We start from the raw sequence: 17,052 nt of genomic DNA on the forward strand, positions 1-17,052 counted from the left end.
TGCACTGTCAGCTCCTGACAGTGAGCTCCCCAACCAAGGAGACTCACATCCGGTCAGGACTAGCCAGTCCAGAGGGGATAGCAAAACTTCCTTGCATAGATGATCCACCTGCAGCCACCACTGCATTTGGGAGAAGACCTCCTTTAGCAGGTGGAGACGAACCGAATAGTCCTAAGATTGTGGATTCCACCAAGACAGCAAGGAGCGCTGAAAAGGACGCATATGCGCCCTTGCCCATTGGTACCCCTTCTAGGGTTGCCACCATTAAGCCAAGGATCTGCACGTAAAACCATATGGTTGGGTGCAGAGTGTTCGACAACAAACAGAGTTCAGCTAGCAACTTCTGAATTCAAGCTTCCAGCAGGAACACCTTGGCCTGCTTCATGTCAAACTGAAACACCAGGTATTCCAGTGACTGAGTAGGCTGAAAACTGCTCTTGGCTAGGTTCACCACCTGGCCGAGCTCACACAACAGGGAAATCATCTTGCAAATCACCAGGCAGCTCTCTTCCATCAACTTGACGCAAATCAGCCAGTCATACAAATACTGATGTACTAGGAGTCCATCCTTTCTCAGCTCTGTTGCAACTACCACCATTACCTTAGAACAGGTTCTGGGAGTGGTGGCCAGACCAAGGGCATCACCCGAAACTGAAAATGGCATCCCAGAATTGCAAACCACAGGAAGTGTTTGATGTTCTAGTCAGATGGTAATGTGGAGATAAGCCTCTGACAGATCCAGAGAGGTAAGAAATTCCCGAGTGCACGGCCTTTATCACCGAGTGCAATGTCTTCATGTGAAAATGCTTTACTCGCAGATGACGATTGACACCTTTGAGGTCCAGGATGAGACAAAAAGAGTCCTCCTTCTTTAACAACGAAATAATGGAAAATCGCCCCATATTTTCTTGAGATGTGGGCACTGGGACCACAGCCCTCATACTGAGGAGCCTTGCCAATGCAGTTTCCACTGCCTGGTTTTTTTTTTTTTTTGTGGTGAGTGACAAGGAGATACCATGAACACATTCTGAGGAACACCGTGAATCTCCAGTGCATATTCTACTTGTATCACCTCCAGGAACCACTGATCCAATGTGATTTTGACCCTCCTCTGATAAAAAAAAAGAGAGCGCGGCATCTCCATATCTCTTGTTCCTTCATTGGGAGGCTCGGGAGGTTTCACTACCCGAGCCGCGCCTCTTCTGGGTTGTCGGGTATGAAAGGACTAAGATCCACCGATGGGTCAAGTCTTCTTAATGTCGCTCCTCTACAGGGTTGAAAACGCTTGGATCGTCTAGCACACTCTCTCATATGAAGGGAGCGCTACACCTGCTTCTTATCCTCCAGCAAATGAGGAACCCAAGTTTCGCCCCACTTACTGACCAGTTTCTCCAACTCGTAATCAAACAAAAGCGAGCCATTAAGGGGCAATTTGGTGAGGTTAGCCTTGGAGGTCGCATCAGCCAACCAAATTCCTCAACTATAACTGATGCTTGGCCGCTACTATCGAAGCCACCCTCTGGCTGAAGTGTGGACCAAATCACAGCCTGCCTCCACCAAGAAGGCTTCTCCAACACCCACTTGTTCAAGGGAAAACCTTGCTCGGTGGTCTCTTTTGTACGGTGGCTCTGTTTAAGGATAACCACTTTTTAGTTATCCCTCTCATTTGCCCCATATATTGCTCTTTATTATTCACATTTTATATTAATCTTTTTTTTCTTTTTTACTTTTTACTTATAAAATCCCTTCTCCCTGGCTGCTTATCCGACCCACTTGTCCGTTTTTATTCTCATATACTTATCAAGGCTGCCGCCCTCATCACTTCCTATGGGTTCGGATTCGCCTGCTCGACATTGGCCATGTTTCGGCACTGTGTGCCTGCTTCAGGGACTGCGGGAGAGAAATCTACTGTGTCCAGTCCGGGTTCACAGTGTCAACCTATTTTTTTGTGCTACGTATGTAATGTAAGCGACGCCTTCAGTACACGACTCTAGAAGGCAGCAGCTGGTTCCACAACTGCCCTGGAATTTACCCCAGAGTCATCAACCTCCTGAGAGAGAAGCAAACAAAAGCAAGCCATCAAGGAACAACAAGAAGCAATCTGCAAGTTAATTGCCACTGCTTCAAATGCTTGCTTAAGGATAGTCTCAGTCTTTTTATAGCATGAGCATCCTTCAAGGCCCCTTCTCCTTCCATGGGAAAAGTGATCCACTTGGAGACTGAACACACAAGCGCATTAACACATTGCAAAAAAACATAAGTGCTCTCTTACCACTGGATCCAAAGGGTACAGGCCTTCCAAAATCTGACCCCCTTTGAAATTAGCCTCTGGGCCGCCCCACTCAAGATCAATTAATTCTTGAATGGCCTCCTTCACGGGGAAAAAAAAGAGGAAACCAAAATGGGATTTCTCTTTGTCTCAGAAAGTGAATCTGCCCCAGGAATACCAAGCAATTTTCAAGGTCTGGGAAATCAGAGCTGGCAGTTCATCTCTATGAAAGAACTGCAACATAGCTCCGTATGGTTCTAATCCAGGGGAATTTCACCATCCTTAAGAGAGACAGGATTGTCATCAACATCTGTACCATCTGGATCTCCATCCAGAGGACCCACCTCTGCTCCAGGAGCACTCCAGCGCCCAACAAAAAATCCAGACAAGATTTTCCTCCTGCGCCTCTGCTCTAGGAGCATGGGACAGGGCAGAGGACTGTGCCTGAAGAAAGGACTGCAACCCCTGGATAAATTCTACCCATGAAAAAGTAGAAGCATCCAGACCGAGAGGGACCTGAGGTATGCTTGAGCTACCTTCCCCTGCTGAGGAACCTGTTAGGAGAGTTCCAAAATCAGGTGCCCCACCTGAATCGTCTTTACCCAGACCCACATCTGACGGGGAAGAAACAGGCTTAGTGAAATCAGAGGAAGATAATTCACCCTAAGCCTCCAAATAGCGCTGGCACAAATCAGTGGCACTCCTGGCTGAGATGTCCGTATAGAATAAGCAGTGCAAAGAGAAAGACACTTAGGCTTCTTAGGCACAGGTGCCATAACGGCCGACAACACGCTGAGTGGAGGCCGAAGGCGTGCGTCTAGCTGGGTTTTTTTTTGGGTTGTTTTTTTTTTTTTTTTTAAGATAGGCGCTCAACTAGTACCACTAATGCGCATAGGTAAGCGTGGCTACTACGTGTTGCTTAATGTGGGTGCACAGACCACAAGGCTCTACTATGTACCCAAAAAACTGGGCGCACAACCTGGACGCACAGCAAGACGCACATGCCGGACCGACAATCCTGTAAAGGGCAGCCTCAGAAAACATGTGAAAAGCCGTTGCAGCCTACCACATGACGCACAGCGAAAAACCTCAGAGTGGGGCCTAGCCTAAGGAAGCTGTTCAACCCGCCAGGCTGCCCATATTCCTCAATCTCCCACGGAACGGAACAAAAGTCGGACGGTCGCACAGAGACCTGGAGAGGAGGAAAACCTTCTGCTAAGTCTCTGTATCCATCTCTCTCTCTCTTTTTTTTTTTTTTTAAACTTACCGGAGCTCAGCCATACCTGGCTGAGCACAGATGGTCTCCGGCTGCGGGGGGAAAGGGCATATGTTGTAACCACCGCGCTCAGCTTCCTGCACCTGCTCCCTTTCAGCTGCTCAAGCAAGTAAGTCCACGCCAGCAAAACCAGCTACTGGACCAAGGCACACATCTGAGGGCCCACGGAAATCACCTCAGGAATTCTCAACTGGGGGAGGGACCATTTGGTATCACCGCAGGAGAGCGGGGCGAATTTTATCCTTAATTCTCCTTTATTTTAAAATGAAGCAATCCCCAGTGGGGAAATGCACCTCCACCATCTGCTGGAGACAGAAAATACTGTGAGACTGATGTAACTGCAGGGGTGCATATACTGTGATTTTCAGACTACTCAGTCTCCATTTGCTGGTAGGAATGCATAACCCATTTGTTCTAGATTCATCTGATGGGACGCTAAGAAATCATAATTCAAAAGACAAAGCATGTGCTTGGATAGGCCCAAACCAAATTAAAATTTAGCATTTTATCTTTTCTGAAACAGATTAAAAGATATAGAATGAAGATGTACTCAATCCACATTACAATAATCCACTGTGAATGTGTGCACCGTGGAAAAGAGGAGATGAAGGGGCAGATATGATAGACACAAATACTTCAAATGTGTAATTTCTATTTTATTGATGTATTTTAGATTATTTTATATACTGTATTATTATTATTTTTTTATTGTAAATGGCATTGGGTTGAACTTTCTTTTTCCAAGGAAGATGGTCTGTAAGTTTCATGACATACTAATATACCTGAGGAATGTCAGTGTAAGATACAACCTCCCTCTCTAATAATGTAATGGGAGGTGTTGGGAAGAAGCTTACCTTTAAGAAGCTGTCGCTGGTTAGTAGTTTAACCTGGTGTTCAGAAGTCTGAGTGTCCACATAACTGAAAGAAGAGAAACAAAAAGAATTACAGAAGAGCAGGTAAAATCGCAGGTGCCAGCTCACCTAAAATTTGGTGCCTGCCATCCAGACTGAGCTTGACAATGGGCGAGGAGTCATGGCTAAGGCTGGGCCAGGGACTTGGAGGAGAAGCCACTGTTGATGTCAGGACAGCTGTTGGAGTGCAGAAAAAAAAGGGGAAGGTAAAATATTGTGTGGCGATTCCCAAATTGGCCACTAGATGGCCCTAGATCTCTGCCATAGGTTTTCCAGCTTAGTGGGAGATCTCATTTCTATGAAGCACCTCCCCTTGAGGCTGACTGTGAATGGTATCTCTAGTCCACTTGGAGGAGCAAGAAGTAGGAATAGTGTGGTCAGTTTGAATTAACTTTTGGGGAGATTGCTCTGATGAGTTAGGGCCTAATGCCCTGACCTGTTTCAGTTATAGAGGAGATTCCAACAGTGCACTCCCTGCCTGTGAGGATCTGCTTCCCTTTGGAAGAAAGACTGCACTGACAGTTTTGGCTGTTTTAGTGATTCTGACTGGTGTGAAGCCTGGTACCCTTTGATGAAGGTCAGACCCCCCCCCCCCCCCTTCCCCTGGATCCAGAGGTCAGGGAGCTGAAGACCTGTGAGCCAGCCTTCTAATCTAGAGAAGGTGCTGCGGTGACAGCAACACCCCAGAGTCTGGGAAGAAGGAGCAGGTTCTCCACCCTAAGGGTCCAGGACATGGGCTGGGTGCAAGAGACTGAATATTTGGACTCAGGTAGGATTTTGCCAGAATTTAGGGGATCCCCCCTCAGTAGGATTTCCCTGGCCCACTGGGACAACTTATACACTCAGTAAAGGAGTAATAAGCCACTTCCCAGAGCCTGAGCGACTAGACATATACCCAGAGGAATTAGAAGCACCTATGAGAAAGAAAGCTGTGATCTCAACTTTTGGATTGATTACTGGACACCAAGTTAACTTTCAAAGAATCAGTAAATTTAATTTGAACACCCAAACTGTGTCCAGCCTGTCTGGACCTGCAGCACAGAACAGAGAGCGAGAGGCATTGTGACTCACACACACAGAAGGGAAAAATCACACCACTGCCTGGGCCTCAAAGGTTTGCCTTCACCCCCACAGGAAGGATCCACAAACCTTGGGGTAAGTGAAAGAGAGAGAGAACTAGTAAAGACAGCCCCCTGTTATAAAATCTTTGTGTGCCCTTGGAAAGAAATGGTATAAATCCACTGAAAAAGGGTGACAGTTGAAATAAAAAAACCCAAAAAGTTAAAAAAGGAAAAAAACCCAAAACAACAGCTATAAGGGAATTTGCCTTCCCTGACTCCTAAAAATTTTGACTGGCACCTAACTTTCCTAAAAGGATTTCCAGTCCTGCTCTACATAGTGAGATGGACACTTGTTCCAGTTCACTGTATTTAGGATATTACTTCATTTTAAGAAAAGAACAAAAAAGCATACTGATGAAAATGAAACTTAAAAACAATGCCTTCCACAGAGCCATGCACTCCCCATGGGCGGATAGCATAGGCATCCTCAACTAAGGCATTTCAACTAAGCTGGCTGGCCTGAAAAGCTACCTCAGAATGCTAGAGCAAGAATGCATTACCATCTTCCAGGTGCCGCCCCCTGAGCTTCTCTAACACCCTTAGAGACCTTCATTTTCTGTTTTCTGTTTTCTAGCTTTATTAACTTTAAGGGGCATGATATAAAGAAACAAAGGTTCACACACTAGGCTGCATATAGTTTCCATTTTCTGTTTATTGAAAAAAGGCTTAGTATCTCAGATCTCGAAAAAAAAATTACCATCTCAAACATATTCTCTGTATCTTTCTTTTTATACAAATGTCTATCATGAAGCCATATCAACTTTTAAAGGGTGTTATTGATGAGTGCCACTTACAGAAGACTAAAGTTACCCATCCACTCTTCTCTGTACACGGGTTTGGTGTGCAGTCTTTTAAATATGTTTAACATTAAATATTAAAATATATTCAGCTATGTATGTTAGCCAGAAAAGACTTATCCAGCTAACCTACACAGCAATGCCGCTGAAAATACCCAGGTAAGTATTAAAGTTAACTGGATAAGCTTTTCTGGCCAACTTTAGACCTGCTATGGGACACATCTAACTTATCAGATAAGGCTGAATACTGCTACTTATCTAGCATACCCCTAAATTTATCAAAATACTATAAATATAGCAGAAACAGTACCTGTGATAAAAGAGGGGCGTGGTTAGGCTAATTACCCTGTTCCCACATCGCATAGGCAATTTATCGCACCTGCGCTATTTTTTTGGGGGAGAGAGCGCCTCTGTATAGAGTCAGTCTCACACTCTCTATATATTTACTATTGTAAAGGGGCACTTTGAATCGGGCTGGGTTTCAGAAGGTGGAAGGGGTGGAATTCCAGAAACATTCTGAAGTATTCATAGTAAAACTGGCATCACTAAAAATTTGTAGTCATTATAATGGATGAAAAGTATAAGTAGAGGAGTTGATTTGTACAACACAAATCTACAGAGTGTCAGACTGACTCTTTACAGGGGCACTCTTTCTCTCTCGCCCCTCCCTGTGCACTAAAAATATTTTTGCCGTAACGCAAGACCATCGCAAGCACAATGCACTGAAAAATACGTGCAGTTATTTCTGGCGCTATATCCTTCATTGCTGAATCGCATCGGACGCTAATGACCCTCATTTCTATTAACTCCTCCCAGTGGAATATTTAATGTTGAATTTGCATACGCATTTGCGTTGCATTATTTATCGCGTGTTAGGGCATTAACACGTGTGATAACGCTTTGGCATGCGCGTTAAGGCCCTATCGCAAAATGATAAATGACCCTGTAAGTCAGCTGAATAGGAAGCGCCAGTTACGTCAACTGCTCACCCATTGACTATCTGGCTAACTATTTAGAAGGATACGTGACTTATCTGGCTCAGCTGTATAGCCAGATATTCAGGAGCAGCCACCGAGCCAGATAAATTGGACTTATCTGACTAAGTGGCATTTCAATATGGACACCCATTGCTTTTTAGTGGTGAAAAAAAAAAAGAATATTAATTTAAAAAGTTGTATTTACAAAATCTTATTAACAAATATGATAAAAAATGCCATTATGACAGATTTTGTTTGCTTCCAGGCTAGTCTAGGAAGGTCCCACAATTGGAAGGGCATAAAGCAAAGTAATGGTCTATAATATGCTAACAATATTTAGATTTTATTTTGGGGGGGGGGGAGCCCTATTCACCATTTTGAGATAAGTAAGGATTATGTTGCTCCTTTTGATGCACTGTGATCTGAGCCAATTTTTTTGCTGACTCAAACCCCAAGGGTTTTTTCTCATTTCATAATGATAGGGGGTTTTATGGAACAGAATCATAACTCTTCAATACTATATTATGCTAATTTTTCTTAGGAAACCTCTCTGGTTTATGACATGATACTCCTAGTGTACATAGTGCTATATAGAAGATTAATGTTATAGGTATGAAGATCATGCCCCATAAAATTTGCATGCTGCATTTAAATACATGTCAGGTAAATGATTTGCTCAAAGATATAATAAAATAGCATTAAAAAATGTAACTTTTATAAAAGTGTGCTATTCACTGAGACATGTACTTCAGTTACCTGTGTGAATACTGAACCAGTATATTAAGAATGAACTGAAGACACCAAAAAGTAATCATTTCTGTATTTTAGGTGCTATGCTGAAAAGTCTGCTTTTGATAAGCACAGAGGCATGCATTGTTATATGACCTTGTAACACGGTTTCTACATTCTAGTTCAGTTATACAGCAATATAATAGATGATGGCGAAAAAGGAAAACTGGTTCTTACCTGATAATTTTCTTCCTGTAGTACCACGGAGCAGTCCAGACTCCTGGGTTTTCCCTCCCCTCCAGCAGATGGAGACAGAGAAGTTTTGACTGACTCTGCCCTATACCCTCAGGTGCCATCACAAGTCCATCAGTATTACACTGTATCCAAGTAGAACATTTAAAAAACACCTTAACTAATAAACTACTTTAATTTGCACACTACCTGGTCACTAACCTCAAGAAGGCGCAGAACCCGTGAAAACGTTTAACACTTAGAAAAACTTAGGAATTAGTCTGCAGAAAGATAGAGACGTGCTGAGCGAGCGGACTCTGTTATTCAAGCGCTGAAATGGGCGGGACTCTGGACTGATCCGTGGTACTATGGGAACGAAAATTAGAAGGTAAGAACCAATTTTCCTTTCCCTGTATGTACCTGGATCAGTCCAGACTCCTGAGATGTACCAGAGCTTTCCTACACTGGGTGGGACCCTGAGAGTCCTGCTCAGATTACACCTGCACCAAACCCCCCAGAGCTTGGGGCCTGGACATCCAACTGATAATGCCTAGCAAAGGTGTGCAAAGATTTCCATGTAGCCGCCCTACAGATCTCTTGCGGTGAAATTTGTTGACACTCTGTCCATGAGGTGGCCTGTGAGCGGGTGGAATGCACTCGAAGACCGCTCGGAAGCGGCCAGCCATGAAGCATATACACTGAACCAATTGCCTCTTTCAACCAGCGGGCAATTGTAGCCCTAGACGCCTTATGCCCTTTTTGGGGGCCACTCCACAACACAAAAAGATGGTCCGACGTACAGAAACTATTTGTCACCTCCAAATAACGCAACAGAACTCGGTACACATCAAGCCTCCTCAGATCTCTAGACTGAGGATCAGAGCAGCCCAAATCCAGAAAGGATGGAAGTTCCACCAACTGATTCAAATGAAATGAGAAAACCACCTTCTGGAGAAAGGAAGGATCCATTCGCAACAAGACTCCTGAGTCCGTAATCCTTAAAAAAGGGTTCCCTACAGGATAACGCCTAAAGCTCCGACACCCGACGAGCTGAGGAAATAGCCACCAGAAAAACCACCTTCAATGTGAGATCTTTTAGTGTCGCCCTCTTCAGAGGCTCAAATGGTGCCACACACAGAGCCTTGAGGACCTAATTTAGACTCCACGGTGGACAAGGATCCTTGACCGGAGGATGCAGATGCTTTGCCCCTTGGAGAAAACGCGCCACGTCTGGATGCGCGGCTAAAGCTACACCACAAATCTTACCAAGGAAACAGCAGAGGGCTGCTATCTGCACCCTTAGAGAACTGCACGATAAGCCCATTAGCTAGGCCGGCCTGTAAGAAGGACAAAATATCAGACACCAATGCCCGAGTAGGGTCCACCTGGTGTTCCACACACCAAGACTCAAAAATTCCCCACACTCTGACATACGCCAGGGACGTAGAGGTTTTCATTGACCGCAAAAGGGTCGTCACGACTGCGTCTGAATATCCTTTGTTCTTTAGTCCCGCCTCTCAAAAGCCAGGCCGCTAGAAAAAAGTGATCTGCTTCGTCCAAACAAATGGACCCCTGACACAGAAGATTCGGGAGCTCCTGAAACCTCAGGGGTCCGTCCACTGTGAGGTTGACTAGATCCGCAAACCATGGCCACTCCGGTGCCACCAGGATCACCTCTGTTGGATGAGCTTCTATGCACCATAGCACCTTGCCTATCAGAGGCCAGGGTGGAAACATACAGCAGGACGCTTGTTGGCCAGGCGAGGACCAAGGCATCCATTCCTTCTGCCCCTGGCTCCAGACGTTGACTGAAGAAGCGTGGGGCTTTGGCATTCTGAAACGTTGTCATCAGGTCCACAGTCGGTCTGGACCACCTGTCGCATATGAGATGGAACGCCTCTCAGAAAGCTCCCACTTCCAGGATCGAGTCGATTGCGACTTAGGAAATCTGCTTGTATGTTGTCGACTCTGGCTATGTGAGAGGCTGCAATGCTCACTAGATGCTGTTCCGCCCAGGTTATCAACAGCTGAGCCTCGATCGCAACCAGTTGACTTTTGGTTCCTCCTTGGCGGTTGATGTAAGCGACCGAGGTCGCATTGTCGGACAGAACCCTGACTGACTTTCCCTGCAGAAGCGGCTGAAGAGCCTACAATGCTAATCTCACCGCTCTGGTTTCCAAATGATTGATCGACCACCAGGCTTCTTCCATGAAACATTGTACCTGCAACGATCTGTCCTGACAAACCGCTCCCCAACCAGAGACCCCTGCGTTTGTAGTGACCACCGTCCAGGCGGGAACTTCCAGGGCCATCCCCCGGCGCAAATTGTCCGAGAGGAGCCACCAATCGAGACTGGAACATGCAGAGTCTATAAGCAGAAGGGGAAGGTGAAATTGTTCAGACACCGGGTTCCAATGGGAAAGTAGTGCTGACTGAAGAGGTCTCATATGAGCAAAGGCCCACGAGACTAACTGCAAGGTGGAAGCCATCGAGCCAAGGACTCGCAAATAATCCCAGACTCTGAGAGGACGCTTGCACAACTCCCGAACTTGTCCTTGCAGCTTGATGATCCGCTCCTCTGTCAGGAAGAGTCTCCCCCAGCCGCGTGTCAAATAGAGCCCCCAGGAACTCCAGGGACTGGGAGGGAACTCGGTGACTCTTGGCTAGGTTGACCACCCAGCTTAGTGACTGCAATAGTTGAAGAACTCGATGCACTGCAGAATGACAGAGAAACTCCAAATTCGCCCGAATCAGCCAATCGTCCAGATAGGGATCATCAAAGAATCCTTCCTTCTGGAGTTGCGCCGCCACCACCACCACCATTATCTTGGTAAAGGTCCTGGGCGCCGTGGCAAGCCCGAACGGCAGAGCGCAGAATTGGAAATGTTTCCCCAGAATGGAAAACCGCAGAAATTTCAGAGCTGCAGGTTGGATCCCGATGTGCAGATACGCTTCGGTCAGATCCAGGGTTGCTAGGAACTCGCCTTTGTGCACCAATGCCATGACCAACCATAGTGTCTTCATGCGAAACTGCAGAACCTAAAGTAAGCGATTGACCCTTTTTAAGTCTCGAATGGGCCGGAAGTGCCTTTTTTCTTGGGCACCACGAAGTAGATGAAATAACGGCCCCTCCGTTATTCCACCGGAGGAACTGGAACAATGGCTCCGAGATCGCGTAGGCGTTGTAAGGTGTTCCGCACCTCCTGACGCTTCTCTGCGTACGAGCACTGGGAGACGAGGAAGCGGTCTCGAAGGCATCGAGCAAAATCTAAAGCATAGCCGTGTCTTATTACCCTGAGAACCCACTGGTCTGAAGTCCACGTGGTCCATTCCTCGTAAAACAGAGACAATCTGCTTCCTACAACCAGAGCTGAGGAATGGACCGGCCTCGTTTCATTGAGAGGATTTAACTCCCCCTGCAGACTGGGAGGCTCCGACCTTGCTGAAGCCACGGCCTCGAAAGGACTGGAACCAAGACTGCTGCCTGCCAGAAGTCTGCCGAGACGAGGAGCCCAATGACTGGGAAGAACGGAACCTCCAATTCCCCCAAAACCGAGGCCATGAAGGCAAAGAACCTCTCAACCTGGGTCTATCCTCTGGCAGGCCATGGACCTTGTTCTCCCCCAAGGACTGAATCATGTCTTCCAAATCCTTCCTGAAAAGAAACTTGCCTTTGAATGGTAGGGAATCCAGCTGAGCTTCGGAGGAGACGGCAGACCAGTTCCTCAACCAGAGAAGCCTGTGGGCAGAAACAGCTGAGACCATAGATCTGGCCGAGGTACATAGCAGGTCATATAGGGCATCCACACTGTAAGCTACTGCTGCCTCCAAGCATCCCGCTTGAATGGCATCATCGCCTGAGAGAGATGAGACACACTCTGCAAATGTTGTACCCAGCAGAGCCTAGCCTGCAATGCGAAGCTGCTACACATGGCAGCCCGTACCCCCAAAGCGAACACTTATAAAATCTTCTTGAGTTGGACCTCGAGCTTACGATCCTGAAGATCCTTGAGAGCTGTCGCGCCTGTCACCGGGATGGTGGTCTTTTTGGTGACCGCCGACACAGCTGCATCAACTTTGGGGACTCGCAGGAGATCCAAGACCTCTTCCGGTAAAGGATAGAGCTTGTCCATGGCTTTGCTGACCTTCAATCCCAAGTCTGAAGTGTCCCACTCCTGAAACAACAAATCGGTGATAGAAAGATGAAAGGGAAAGGACTGGGTTGGACCACGAAGGCCCACCATAAAGGGATCAATGGTCCCCATCCTGGAATCCTCTGGCGGAATCTCAATGCCTAATTCCTCTAACACTGCTTGAATAAGGGGTCCCAGCTCATCCCTCCTAAAGAGACGAACTATTTTGGAGTCATCACCTTCAACAACATGGGAGGGGCCATGGCCCTGATCCTCCCCATGGTCTGGCCCCTGCAGTGGCTTGTTGCTCGGATCCGGATTCTCTGGATCGGAATACCCGGAGAAGGAGCTGGTCCAGTCACGGGTCGAGGCAGACCGAAGTGGACGCTTTGCACTCAGAGCCTCAGCACTAGCCGAGGGTCGAGACTGTTTGGGGGCCCTAGCCCATGTCAATCCCCTAGAATTTCCCTCCGGATGCCTCTTCGTTGCCCTCTGGGCCTTAAAGGCCTTGTGGAGCAGCATAATAAAATCAGGGTAAAAAGATGAAGAGGAGGAGTCTGAAGCCCTCTCAGGGCCCTTCTCAGCAGCACTTGCTGGTACCTCCCGTGGTTTGCCCCCCCTCAGAGGCCAGTCGCTGTGGGGATAAGGGAGGAGGAGACTTCCCCTCCCTCTCAGCCGTTTGCGCCATGTGAAAAGTATTCAAAATGCCGGCTGTTCCTGCGCTGAGCAGGAACGGATCGGGAGGAACTTGCCACAGCCGTCCGTAGCACGCCGGATCACGGCGCGCCTTAGCCCCTTCACTCCTGGCCTCCATGGAGGAGCCCTTGCCACTGGGAAGACAGGCGGAGCACAAGCCGTCGTACGATAGCCACACGCGCAGCAAGCCGTACCATGCGGCAACGGACCTTGGCTCCCAAAGCTTACAAAAATAGTTCTCCTCAGCGCAACCCTCCTCACACGGTAGAACAACAGAGACTCCCGCCGGACAGACCATGCACTGCTTCTGCTTCGATTTTTTTTTTCTAACCTGTCACCGCGGGTCCTGCTTCCTGGGGTGAGTGAGCCGGGCTCCCCGGTTTCTACCCCTAACACTCAGGGCAGAAGTGGTCCTCAGGGCCCTTGACCCCTGCCACCCACAGCCTCAAATACCAGGGAGGATGGTCCCTTCAGGACCTGCCAACTCCCTGGGAGGCTCCAGTAACAGCCACCCTCGAAGGAGTTTTCTCACTAGACGTTTCTCTCTGTTTCCTTTTGTTTTTAAAGCCAATACTAAAAATAAGAAACCCTACAAGTAACCTAATACTCTTTTTTTTTTTTTTTCTATTCACAGACTGTAGGATTTTACACCTCCACCATTTGCTGCAGACAGAGAAATACTCACGGACTGTAGGTGGCACCTGAGGGTATTGGGTAGAGTCAGTCAAAACTTCTCTGTCTCCATCTGCTGGAGGGGAGGCAAAACCCAGGAGTCTGGACTGATCCAGGTACGTACAGGGAAAGACCTATTTTCTTCATCAGTCTTAACAGCTATTCCTCCTTTCCTGCTGTCAGCCACAGAGAATGACCCCCTTGTAAGATCATCTTTTCCAGGACAGTGTTTGTCATGTTCCTCAATGATGCTGTACCATATGATAATTAATGTATGCCTTTCTTATACCAAGCAGAGTTAAAAAGCTTTTCAGATAATAAAGTACAGGTAAGATTGTTAAGATCCCTGCTTTTAGATAAATATCTCTTTAATACCCAAATTAAACAATTTCTAATGGCTCCGGCATTTACTCTCAGGTAATGGCCCTCTGAAAGAGTTAAAGGGTTCAGGCAAAATTGAGAGCCTTTAACTCAGATAGCTCATGAATTTATAGTAAATGTCATGTAGAGAAGAGATCAGTGGTACTCTTTAGTTTAAATACTTTTAAAGGGCTATTTCTGTGTCATTCTTCAAAAAGAAACAGATGTCACAAATATTCTGAATATCTAGGCAGTAACATATGGCATTTCTATGGGACAGTGTTCCAGTTAACTAGATTTATCTTATAATACTCCATAATCTATCTATAGATATAGATAGATATAGATAGATATAGATATATACCGTATGTTTCGCTCCATAAGACACTTTTTTTCCCCCAAAAGTGGGGGGGAAATGTCTGTGCGTCTTATGGAGGGGATATTAAAAAAAAACCAAAATAAAACCTAACTACAACCTCCCATCCTCCTGACCCCCCCCAAAGACTTGCCAAAAGTCCCTGGTGGTCCTGCAGGGGTCCAGGAGCGATCTCCTGCACTCGGGCCGTCGGCTGCCAGTATTCAAAATGGCGCCGATAGCCTTTGCCCTTACTATGTCACAGGGGCTACCGGTGCCATTGGTCGGCCCCTGTCACATGGTAGGAGCACAAGGCAAAGGGCAAAGGCTATCGGCAGCATTTTGAATACTGGCAGCCGACGGCCCGAGTGCAGGAGATCGCTCCCGGACCCCCGCTGGACCACCAGGGACTTTTGGCAAGTCTTGGGAGGGTATTAGTTAATTAAATTTAAAGGGTTGGGAGGGGAATGGGGACAAAAAACCCATTTTATGCTCTCCCCTAATTTGCTCCATAAGACGCACAGACGCCCGGGAACAGAGCCGGTTTAGCACACCATTTTTTTTTTTTTTTTTAATTTTCCCGCTCTGAATCCTAGGTGCATCTTATGGAGCGAAAAATACGGTAAACAGATATAGATAGATAATAGTATGTATATATATCCTTATCTCTCCTCTCCTCTAGGATATAGCAAGTTTGCTTACCATAAACTGTTTTCCGTAGACAGCAGGATGAATAAGCCATTACACGTGGGGTGATGTCATTCAGTGACACCAGATTAGCCTCTCCTAGCTAGCAGAGCTTTTAGCTCTACTGAGCATGTGCAGGAGTTCCCTGCTGGCATTGCTTCGTGAGCCTCCTCAGGGGATATTAAAGCTAATCCTAACTAAGTAGTCGACTCTCCAGGGAGGCAGGTAGGTATTTAGCATGGCTTCCAAGATGGTATCCTTGAACATCATCCACGCCTGACATGAAGTCTTAACCTTTTCAGTTGCTTTCGGTTTTTCCCTAACCATTTTTCTCATTTTCTTATAAATTTCCCTTTTGAATATTAAATGCTATTGCAGCAGATTTCCTCAATGTCCTCCCTCCAGTTATCAAATTGGATCATGTTATGATCACTGTTGCCAAGTAGCCCCAACATTATTACATCTTGCACCAAATCATGTGTTCCACTAAGGATTAGATCTAAAATAGCTCCTCTTCTTGTCAGTTCTTATATCAGCTGCTCCATAAAGCAGATCTCTGAGACACTTCACTAAATCGCCTTTCTTTCTTCAGTGCGATTTCCATTTACCACTATCCTCTGTTGTCTATCACTAGACCAGTTTCTAATCCAATCCACCACTCTACAGCAAGCTCCCAGCATGTTCAGTTTATTTATGAGTCTCCTATATGTGACAGCATCAAAAGCTTTGCTGAAAGTCAAGTAAACCATATCCAGCATATGTTCTCTGATCTAATTCTCTGCTCACTGAATCAAAGAAATTGATCAGAATTGTCTGGCTTCATCTCCCTTTACAAAACCCATGTTGCCTTGGATCGTTCACTATCCTTTCCTTTACTAGAGACTCAATTTACCAGTCCTATGAAGTGAGGCTAATTTGTCTGTAATTTCCATCCTTTTCCTTATTATGAAGAAGGACAACATCTGCCCTTCTCCAGTTCCATGGAATCATGCCTGTCTCCAACCATCCATTGAACAGATCCATCAGCGGACCTACCAGAGCTTTTCTGAACTTCTTTAATATCTTACAGTGTATACTATCTGTCCACATACATTTGCCCACTTTTAACTTTGTTAGTTCCATGCACTCTATTCATAATTCAACATCTGATATTAGACACCGATGACACTCATTCGCTAGTGAAATCAGCTACACAAAGAACACAGCCTGAGCTTCAAATGCCAGAGCCCTTTAGTGTACACAAATGATTTTAGGGTGGTTCTGCAGCAGAGCAGAAGAATCAATTTAAAATCTCTTGTTCCCTAGGGCTTTGACAGGTTGTGGAGATGAAAATGCATGGAAGGAAAGGTAGCTGCTGATAGAGAAATACCTCCCCCTCCCCGGCCAGCAGCAGAGCAGTAGCAAGGGACTAAGTCTAGAGGAGACTACCCTTCTAGCCCTAGACCAGCGACAGAACCAGAATTTCACTGGATCAGCTGTCTGAAGAGATGGGAAATAAAGAGTTAAAAATGCTGAGAAACGATCATATTGAGCAGATATGATCTAGATGTCACACAGCCCCCAGAGGAATTCATTTTTATGCACAACGTCTTCAGCTAATTAAAGCTGCCTCCTGATGTGTTCATGATGCATTGCAGGACTAGCATACAGTCACACAATGCTGTCTTCTAAATCAAAATGCTGGATTTCCTCAGCCACAGCATCCCAGAAACATACATCACTATTTTATGGGAGAAAAAGAACTTAATTAAAAAAGGTTTTTCTCCATATTTCAGGGATACTGCACACCAAGAATGAAGTTTTGTCTTTTGATGGTATGCTAAATATCTGGCGGGCCC

The 17,052-nt window shown here is 46.2% G+C and overlaps 1 protein-coding gene across 3 annotated transcripts in view; it reads right to left on the minus strand.

Annotated features, from left to right (window-relative positions):
* Positions 1-17,052, minus strand: part of ORC3 (origin recognition complex subunit 3) — a 211,015-nt gene that overhangs the window by 119,495 nt on the left and 74,468 nt on the right. For all 3 annotated transcript variants that reach the window (XM_029595436.1, XM_029595435.1, XM_029595434.1), the window contains exon 11: positions 4,400-4,463. In XM_029595436.1, coding sequence (XP_029451296.1) covers positions 4,400-4,463 — 64 coding nt within the window. The remainder of the gene's footprint in view (positions 1-4,399; positions 4,464-17,052) is intronic.

The sequence above is a fragment of the Rhinatrema bivittatum genome, chromosome 3 (genome assembly GCF_901001135.1).
Source record: "Rhinatrema bivittatum chromosome 3, aRhiBiv1.1, whole genome shotgun sequence".
Taxonomy (NCBI): domain Eukaryota; kingdom Metazoa; phylum Chordata; class Amphibia; order Gymnophiona; family Rhinatrematidae; genus Rhinatrema; species Rhinatrema bivittatum.